The 9,717-nt window shown below is 35.1% G+C and overlaps 1 protein-coding gene and 1 non-coding gene across 2 annotated transcripts; both read left to right on the top strand.

Moving 5' to 3' along the window:
* The first annotated feature begins 1,029 nt into the window (after window positions 1–1,029).
* LOC111878301 (ankyrin repeat domain-containing protein 2B) lies at window positions 1,030–4,141 on the top strand. Its single transcript, XM_023874806.3, has 9 exons — window positions 1,030–1,212; window positions 1,467–1,509; window positions 2,450–2,583; window positions 2,650–2,856; window positions 2,938–3,086; window positions 3,175–3,346; window positions 3,423–3,515; window positions 3,600–3,739; window positions 3,816–4,141. The coding sequence occupies exons 1-9, from the start codon at window positions 1,204–1,206 to the stop codon at window positions 3,913–3,915; spliced, it is 1,047 nt and encodes a 348-aa protein (XP_023730574.1). The 5' UTR covers window positions 1,030–1,203; the 3' UTR covers window positions 3,916–4,141.
* A 374-nt stretch (window positions 4,142–4,515) lies between these two features.
* On the top strand, window positions 4,516–4,589 carry TRNAI-AAU (transfer RNA isoleucine (anticodon AAU)). Its single transcript has one exon. It is a non-coding gene; the product is annotated as a tRNA-Ile (tRNA).
* The last annotated feature ends 5,128 nt before the right edge of the window (window positions 4,590–9,717 follow it).

Here is a 9,717-nt window from a genome sequence, read left to right as displayed (position 1 = left end):
TATTTTGTTCCCTTTTCTGAACTTCAAAAATTATATGATATTTTCATGCCCTTGAGACTGTTTTCATGCCTAAAAATGATGATTAATATTTAATACACTTTGTGAACAATGTGATTTTAGAAGACATTAGTTTATTTTTGTTTGAGATACCCGTCAGCATGTGTTTATGTGGTAAATCAAGCATTCAAATGTAACAATTATGAACAACATGCAAAATAAAACAAACAAACCTAAACAGTTGCCTACCATTAGATCTACCAATGGACCATTATAGCATAATATACTATGAAACAATTACATGAGGTGTTAATTTGGATGTTGTAGTTTTGAATATCCATGAAATGGTAGTAGTTGTTAAATTTTGAAATTGAATGTTCTTTACCTTAGTAGAATAAGGAACACAAGAGTTCAAGACCTATGTTGATGCTAAAGTGGATGCTAGGAATGGTGGTCACTTTTTTATTGGCCTTTCTGGTCGTTTTGAGTTATCTGTTGTTCATTTTAATTGTCCTTTTTTATAATGTAGGAATTGTGAACATGTGTTAACATGTTAGTATTATATGACGATATCAAATTATCAATCACATGTTAGTGATTTAACACATTCCTTTATAGTCCAAATATGGTTCGGGTAAACATGTTATGGATTTTAGTATTTCTAATAAAATGTGATTCCAAATGCACTTCCTAATAAGTATAAAACATGCTGCGCATTTTAATGTTTTAAGGCATTCCTTTACTATCCAAATGAGTATTATATTGTCATTTTGATTGCCCTTTACATGCCAATTTCTCATTCATGTTAGATAAACATTACAATGACCTTCGAAATCTTAAACTTCTTAAACTCAATTAACTTATTATTCCTAATTATAAATCCCTAAATTATTTGGCCCAAGTCACTGAAACTCTTAGGCCCATTAAAAGCAAACATATTGGGCCTAATGGGTCTATTCTTGAAGCCCGTTTCTAATAAAAAAAAATTAAAGGAGGATTGGGAATCCAATATCCATGTGAAGTTCTTTTCGTCAGGCTGGAGGATTGAGGTGGCCCACGTCTTCATCCCTCTACTTCGTCGTCTCCTAATCTTCTTCCCTGAGTTTTATCAAAAACCTCGCTTCGCTACCCCCTTCACTCATTCTAGATTTCTCGATCTACAAATACAATTATTAATTTGGTATTCTTTACATCACTTCGATCGTTATGTCTCAGGTAAAACTTGTTAATTCAACCTCCGATTATTTCATTATTTAGTTTTTGGAATACGATTGTGACCGCTTTATCGTAATTCTCCCAGTTTGATTCACTTTGATTTCTCCAAGTTTTTTGTTAATTATAGTAATCACGGTTGCTAGATTGATCATTTGATTCTTAAATCTTGATCTGTGGATACTGCTATACTGTTAGCTGAGTTTAATCTGAGCATAGTTTTGCTGATGATTTGGGTTTGGCTGTGTTTTTGCTAGGTGAATGAGAAAGATGCCGCGGTCAAGCCTACCACCGTAAAAGGTACGTGTTTTATTATGCTATGTTGATGTGGTTTTATGTGTTTAACAGTTACTTAATGGTGAAGATGATCCAGATTGACACTTGTCATTGTTTAGAGAGGTCTGATTGATGAGAATCGTAGGCTGTTCAATCGATTTATATTTTTTTACATTGATTAGGAGTTATCCTTGATACTTTGAGTGTAAAGAGGGGAAGGATGAAAGAGGCAAATTATCCTTTCTAATCATCACTTTACCAGAGTTCCAGGAATTTGACAAAAGATTTCAAAAAGTATCATATAGCATATTCCCCCTTCCCCAAACAAAAATCTTCATCACCACACCTTCTCAGCATACAATTGAGACATTAGTTTCCACTTATCAGCTTAAAGTTCCTTTACAATCAATTAGAACATTCTTTATCTATTGGATTTGATACAAAACTTAATTAATTTTGTACTGTGATCGAGGTTTCACTGGTTTATACACTTCTTAAAGTACATGTTTTTATAATATTTATTGTATATATGTTTCTTCTTGGACTACAATACCTTAAATCTTTCACACATCTGTTAAGGCTTTGAGTTTCATGCCTTCACAACATTTCTCGTTCTTGTTGGACTCATATTTTGTTTAATGGTGGGCTTTATGCTTCAGGTTGTTTATTGTTTGTTCTTGTACTTTTTTTCATCCGATACTTAATCTAGTTGAGATGCATGTTTTTTAGTTTAAAGGTATACTTTTTGTTTCATAATACACTTGGAACTATAGATGTACACATTCATCTTCTTTTTGTGTTTGTGTTTGGTGTTACCATTCATCTGCTTTTATAGCCCATTACTATTTCTATTCAAAGGTGCACCTTTGTCTGCTTTTTTGGCCTATTGATAGGTGATATGGTTGTGCTTAGATATACTATTTATCTATTTAGAGTTTCTTATATACCTGTTTCTCCCATGCAGAAGAGAAGAAGACATTGTCTGAATCAAGCACCTCAGATGCACAATCTGGAAGCATACCTACTATGCCCACCATGCCTGGAGCTGGATTCCCTGCAAATCCTTTTGACTTTTCATCTATGGCTGGTCTACTTAATGTATTGTCTTTCTTTCATGCTCATACATAATCACTATACATCATCCTGATTATCCACCAATTATAGGACCCTAGCATTAAGGAATTAGCTGAACAGATAGCAAAAGATCCATCATTCAACCAGATGGCAGAGCAACTTCAGCAGACTTTTCATGCTCCTGATGAAGGTGTCCCCCAATTTGACACCCAACAGTATTATTCCACCATGCAGCAGGTTATGCAAAACCCACAGTTCATGACCATGGCTGAGCGCCTTGGTAATGCCATGATGCAGGTAAAAACATATTTCATGATGATTAATTTTTATCATGTAATAAATATAAATAAATAGTAATATGATGGTATGATTTTGCAGGATCCATCAATGTCTCAGATGCTTGAGAGTCTATCTAATCCAGCTCAAAAGGATCAGCTTGAAGAACGGATGGCAAGAATCAAAGAAGATCCTTCCTTGAAACCCATTTTAGAAGAGATTGAATCCGGTGGCCCAACTGCAATGATGAGGTTTACATATCTGTTTGATCTTTTGCAATTTACATATACAATTACTTATACATTTTTTTTAATAAAAAAATTGTTGATTGCTGTGTAGGTATTGGAATGATCAAGATGTTCTAAAGAAACTGGGTGAAGCAATGGGTCTAGCAGTGACTGAAGATGCTACTACTGCTGGGAATCCAGTTGCAGGAGCAGATGAAGCTGAAGAAGATGCAAATGAGGATGAATCCATTGTTCATCAAACTGCTAGTGTTGGTGATGTTGAGGTACTACTTCACCTCTATTCTTATTATATGAATTTATATTAATTGTTTTATTGTATTGTATTGTATGAATAACTAGGGTTTGAAGAAGGCACTAGAGTCTGGTGCTGATAAAGATGAAGAAGATTCAGAGGGAAGGACAGCCTTACATTTTGCCTGTGGATACGGGGAGGTAATTTTCAACACATAATGGTTTTATCTATAAAAAAATAAGCCAATTTTATGTGAGGTGATGGGCAAATATGTAATTTTGTAGGTGAAATGTGCACAAATTCTGGTGGAAGCTGGAGCTAAAGTGGATGCATTAGACAAAAACAAGAACACAGCCCTCCATTATGCAGCTGGCTATGGCAGGAAAGAATGTGTATCCCTCTTGCTGGATAACGGTGCAGCTGTGTAAGCTTAGCTTTTTCTATAATCAATTATTTTTAAATATATTTTGATTTTGATGTCTTATTATTATGATATATAGTACTCTGCAAAACATGGATGGGAAAACACCTATTGATGTTGCAAAACTCAACAACCAGAGCGATGTATTGAAGCTGCTTGAGAAGGATGCTTTCCTATAGAAGCCAACCCCCATTGTTTTGTTGGTGAATGAATATGTACACTTGTCATGTTTGTTACAAGATTTTTTAGTCTGTGTTTTCTGTTTGATGATGGTTTTCTTCTACTTTTGTTGTGTTTTCTAGTATAATTAAGGGAAATATTTGGCATCCTTTTGGTGAAAGTTTGTTTGTGTGGAATCAATTGAGTTATAATTATTATAATGGATGTTATGTTAATTTGTATGCACATTGGATTACTGATTTATATACTGTATTTGATTCTGTTGCAATTGTAAAATATATATATATTTTTTTTTTCTAAAAAACGAGGTTGTAAAATTGATGATCACTAACCTGTAACCAGTGTATGAGTAAATCAAATTAAAAAAAAAAAAAATACTTTGGTCAATAAAAAGACATCGTTGGACGAAGATGGAAAGAAATGAATGGACCATAGAGCCACTTTGTCATTATCGAAAGTGAATTTGAGGTTAATTTTTTATATTATACGAATATAAAGTTATTACAACTTTGCCTATATAATCAATTTAAGAAAATCAAAAACAATATTTATACTTAATTATATATATATTATGTTTACAAAACAATGTAAAACAGATCGGCCTATTAGCTCAGTTGGTTAGAGCGTCGTGCTAATAACGCGAAGGTCACAGGTTCGAGACCTGTATAGGCCAAGTTTTTGCTTGATGTTTCTTAATCCTTAAGTCAAGATACGCCTAAAAAGTGAAAACAAACTCGATTTTCACCAAAGTCAAAAATTTATGGTGATCATGGGAATTGTGATTACTAATTATTGCTAACGTAAATTTGAATTTTAAACTTGTTTTAATATTTTTAGAAAAAGGAAATTAAATTTAAACCTCAACCAACAAAATCATTTTACATATGGTTTTCGATAATTTAAAAATGTGGTATCCATTCTCAATCAAATGGAGTAAAACTTTTCTGTCAAAACATTTATAACGACTTGAGGTAAAAAACTGAAAAAACAAATAATAATGCCTAATGCAATGTCACCAAAAAAAAATTGTATACAAAATCTAAAATGAAGATTAAACCTGTAAATATCAGCCTTTAGTTAATGATAGCAATAGCAAGCATAAAAATATAAGAAAAAGATCTTCAAAGACATTTTTTTTTGTCTAAAGCTTATTTGTTTTAATTATCGGTCTCTAAAGTAAATCGAAACTTGAACCAAATAAATTGAATCTAAATTATAATCATAAATTGATAACTAAAACTCACAAGCCGAAATCTTTAATTTGAATAAAAACCATAACTTGGAACCTAAAACCTACAAAATCGAAACCCTAGGGATTTGTTGGGTGGTTCTTATTGACTTTGACTCATTAATTGGTACATATGGAATTTAATCCGATAACCATCTTAAAGATAAAACAACCTTAATTTTATGTTGATTATCACCTTAGTTAATGTTAAATGATTATGTTTTTGTTTTTGTTTTTTTGTGTTAAACAATTATTTATCTAAATGGTGATGGTGCTAGTGATTTTTGTTAAAGCGCTTCATGCCTTGATTGATAAAACCAGTCTGCTGATTTTTAAGGTCCTGCTCAAAAAGTAAAAATAAGCACTTGAATCTAATTTGTTATGTAAGCAAAACCATTAATACTACGAGTCAATAATTGATATAAAATTAATCAGAACAAAAATTGTTAATGATCCGTTTCCTATCTGTCAATTGATATGTTACTAATCAATTGCTAATACTAATATACATAAAAAAATTATGCACCCCCTAAATGACACGGATTTGTGCTGTCGCACAATGGGACATGCCCAAGGATCGGCCCTGCACATCAAAGGGTAATAAAGACAATTCATATTATTGTTTACATGAGAAAAATCAGATCACACAACCACAAAAAACCTATTTATGTTACCACTTGCACACTCTTACATGCATCCTTTTACAGTTATCAAGTAACCTAGATAATCATGAAGTTATGTGTGACATTACGATACACCATTCCTTGATGTTTTTTATGTACAATTTTTTTAAAAAATAATTTAAGATATTATGTTTATAAATATTAGGTGGGATAATAGTAAGAATGAGGTGGAGCTTATGTGACATATTTTACCATAGTGAACACCGGCCTAGCGCATGGTTTGGACCACACTTTTGTTGAACTCAACAAACTCTCTCTCTCTCTCTCTCTCTCTATATATATATATATATATATATATATATATATATATATATATATATATATATATATATATATGTTAGAACAAAAGTTCTTTAAGGATCGTTAGATTCTATGCAAGCAAACAATTATGAAAGTAAATAAGAACACGAGTATGGCTTTGAATGTGTCGAATGATTAATACTTCAACACCTCAGAAGAGCTCGATTAAGAACTTCGACTGTAGAGGTGTTTAGGGTTACAAATAATGAACGTAATTATTAACTTCGTATTATGCATACATGCATGCATATTTATACTATAACCCTACTAGATAATCACGGATGGACAGACCCAATCCGGATACAAAACATGAGGCCCATGACGCAACACAAATAGACTCAACAATCTCCCCCTTTGCGTCTTTGGAGCCGAAACCTCAATTCTGTTTAGCAACAAAAGACTTCTTCACTATCTTGAACACCCTCGGTATGATGACCAAAAGATGATAGCGAAATGTAATGTACCACTGAAGCATATCTGTAAAGTTCTTCTTGTCAGCTTCAGAGTTCTGCTTGCACCGATGAATTATGTTGATTATGTGCTCCAAGCAGTCGGTAGAAAATAAGTGTTTATCCACAAGAGCGAATAAAAACCTGTGAGCTTCGCCTTTGGTAAACATCACAGTCAAATGTGTTGAATCAAGTTGACCCATCTTCATATTGTTTACATCTCCAGGTTTCGGTGTAGGCTTCAAAGTAGGCTTCTTATTCATAAGATTCGCAATCTCCTGATCCATAGTTGCAACTTCATGGATGTAGGAGTCCAACATTCTCTTTAAGTGTTCCAGAATCGGCTCATATTCCATCGGATTAGTGAGCAAAATGTTGTATAGCAGAATCCAGTCATGGGGATTCAAAATAGGAAGGTCTGCTAGAGAGATAGTTGACACCGAGTTTGTAGAACCTCGAGTGATTTTAAAATTAACATTGACAAATCTCTTAGCAGGTGAGGGTTTGAGCACCTTAACAGTCACAATCTTCTGGGCACTCCATGTTAGATACTAAGGTTAGCCATACTTCAGATAGAAGTCAATCAACTCTCGGTCAACCTTCAGATGAGGAAAAGGAACCTCAACAGTCGAGTCAAAGCAATGAAACGTGAATGCTTTTCTTGTTATCGGCATATCGAACTGCGGGTCCTTCGAGTTATCACAGTCAAACGAAGCAACATGTTCCAACCAATAAATACTTAGAAACTCTATAGCTTGATTGATAAGTACCTCTCTGGTCCATAAGGGAAACAAGGCCTTCTTACAGTTCAAGGATTCTTCTTCTTCCTTGTTTCTCCTTTCCCTCTCCTCTGCTTCCTTTTCAACTTTGAGAGTTTCATCCAACTCTCGGTCCCTCTTCTTTCTCTTGAGAGCCTCAGCAATAGTTTCACCAACATCACTATCACTATCATCAGTGGTCTCCTCTTGCTTTTCTTGTGTACCAGAACCTGAAGCTACATTATCCTTCAGTTCAGTTGTGACTTTAACTTTCAGTTGTGTAGTTTCTGTTTTCACAGTCACTTTCGGTTGAGCACTTTGTTATGTAGTTTCTGTTTTCACAGTCACTTTCGGTTGAGCACTTTCTCCCCCTTGTTTTGGAGGTCGGAATCCCTCCGAAACACCCTTCATTTCATGTAACATGGCAATGGCAGGAGTCAGTTTTGTGGTGAGATGATTCCGAATGGTCAAAGTTAGAATAGGATCAAGAGCACCAAGAATGTTGGTGAGCATATCCTTAACATCCCCTGCACAGCTGCGGAAAGCAGCTATTTGAGTCTTCAACAAGCCAATTTCCTTTTCAGCATGAGCGAGCTGAACCTTCTGAACTTCAAGTTGAGTTGATTGACGGGCAAGTTCTTCCTTTAAAGCACTTTCTTTAGCGAGATCAGCATGAAGAGATTCCAGCCGAGAAGATACAGAACTGAGAAGTGAAGTGTTCTCTTTTTGGATGGAAGAACAAACAATGTCAAACTTGGTGCTTTCTTCTTGAATGGACTTAGAAAGTGAATCCACAAAGGCTTGTACCTTGGCTGCATTTGTATCGGCATGCCTTTTCAGAGACTCAAGAAAAATATGAGTTGTTTGAATAATCTCAGTAACATTAGTTGAGGCCTTTTTGTAGGAGGAAGTAGAAGTATCAACAGCTTTTGTGGATTTTTCAATAGACTCCGTATATTGTTCCAGAGCAGTTTCCAGAAAGGCTTTGAGGACCACACCACTATAGGCTTTGCTGTCTTCAAGAAATCGATCGAGTTTCTCATTAATGCTCTGTAAATGTTGGCTAGTGATAGGAGCATCATCATCCTCATCAGTTGGAAGCTGATATGGACTAAAGTATGTAGAGTCATACTCATCATTCTCACCACCGAGAGTGGCACCGGAATCGGTTGAGTGGGTGGGTGAAAGAGGTTTATTGATGATTGAAGTTTCAGTTACAGTAGTGACCCTCGTATCAGATACGTTGACCCCCACTGGCAGTTCAGGAATTGTAGTGGTGGTGGTTTGAGAAATTATAGGAGGGGGTAATGGAGTTGTAGAAATAGGAATAGAAGTAACTGGTGGAGGTGGTGGTAAAGAAGTTGTTGGTGAGGAAGTAGTAATAGGAGGAATGGTAGCAACCGAAACTAAAATAGTCTGTTTTGGTGATGGAGGTGGGGTAGGAATTTTGTCATTAATGGGTTCGGTTGGAGTTGGGGATCTGGGAGGTGTTTTACCTCTCAGTGATTCATGATGACTCTCCTCTTCTTCATCTTCCTTGTCATTTTCTGAGCTAGGAGGAGTGGGACTCTTGGATCTTCTTGCCATTTTCTTAAGCTTCTTGGGCTTGGAAGAATCTCCTTTAGCAGACTTTCGCTTTCGTGACTTAGAAGCTTTAGAATTATCCTCCTCTGTTGGCTCCTTCTTTGTGGTAGTGCATTTCCCTTGGTTGCCAGGCTTATCTACAGATTCCAGGGCAGCCTTCTGTTCTGGAGTAAGGACTCTCAGTCCCGTAGGCGTAAGTTATTTGTATTCCGCCATAACATGACTTTCGGATGTGACACAACGATACATGGATTCAGGAATGGAGCCATTGTGAGGGAACTTGATTGGATTAGAGATGATGATCTTCTTCGTGTGAAACGTAGCAATAGACGCAATTAGAGCATACTTCATCACATGAATGTGTTGGATTAGTGTCTAAGTCCATAACTATTTTGGTATGTACTTGACCCGATGGTGCATGGTCCTTTTGGGTTGCCTTCACCAAAGCAACTTGATTGGAGAAATAAATAGAGAGAGAGGTTATTATGATTTATTAATATGTTATAAGAATAATATATTAAAGGAGAAATCATATTTTTTTAATTAATATTGGTCAATAACTAATTAAGAATTAATTTTGTGATCAAGTGTAATTAATTAAACTAGAGGGGCTGAATTGTAATTATGTGATAGTTACAAAATAAGGTAAGGATTATCTTAAATATAGGGTGAACGAATTTAAGGAGATAATGCCTTAGAATTCGACTAGGATAAGGGTTTCTAAGACTTATCTTATGGTTGCTTGGTGGGCAAGCAACTAGATAAGGATAAGGACTAAAACCCTAATCTTTACACCTAT

The sequence above is a fragment of the Lactuca sativa genome, chromosome 5 (genome assembly GCF_002870075.4).
Source record: "Lactuca sativa cultivar Salinas chromosome 5, Lsat_Salinas_v11, whole genome shotgun sequence".
In the NCBI taxonomy this organism is placed as follows: Eukaryota; Viridiplantae; Streptophyta; class Magnoliopsida; order Asterales; family Asteraceae; genus Lactuca; species Lactuca sativa.
The sequence above is the reverse complement of the archived record's forward strand: the minus strand, read 5'-3'. Positions and strand labels throughout refer to the sequence as shown.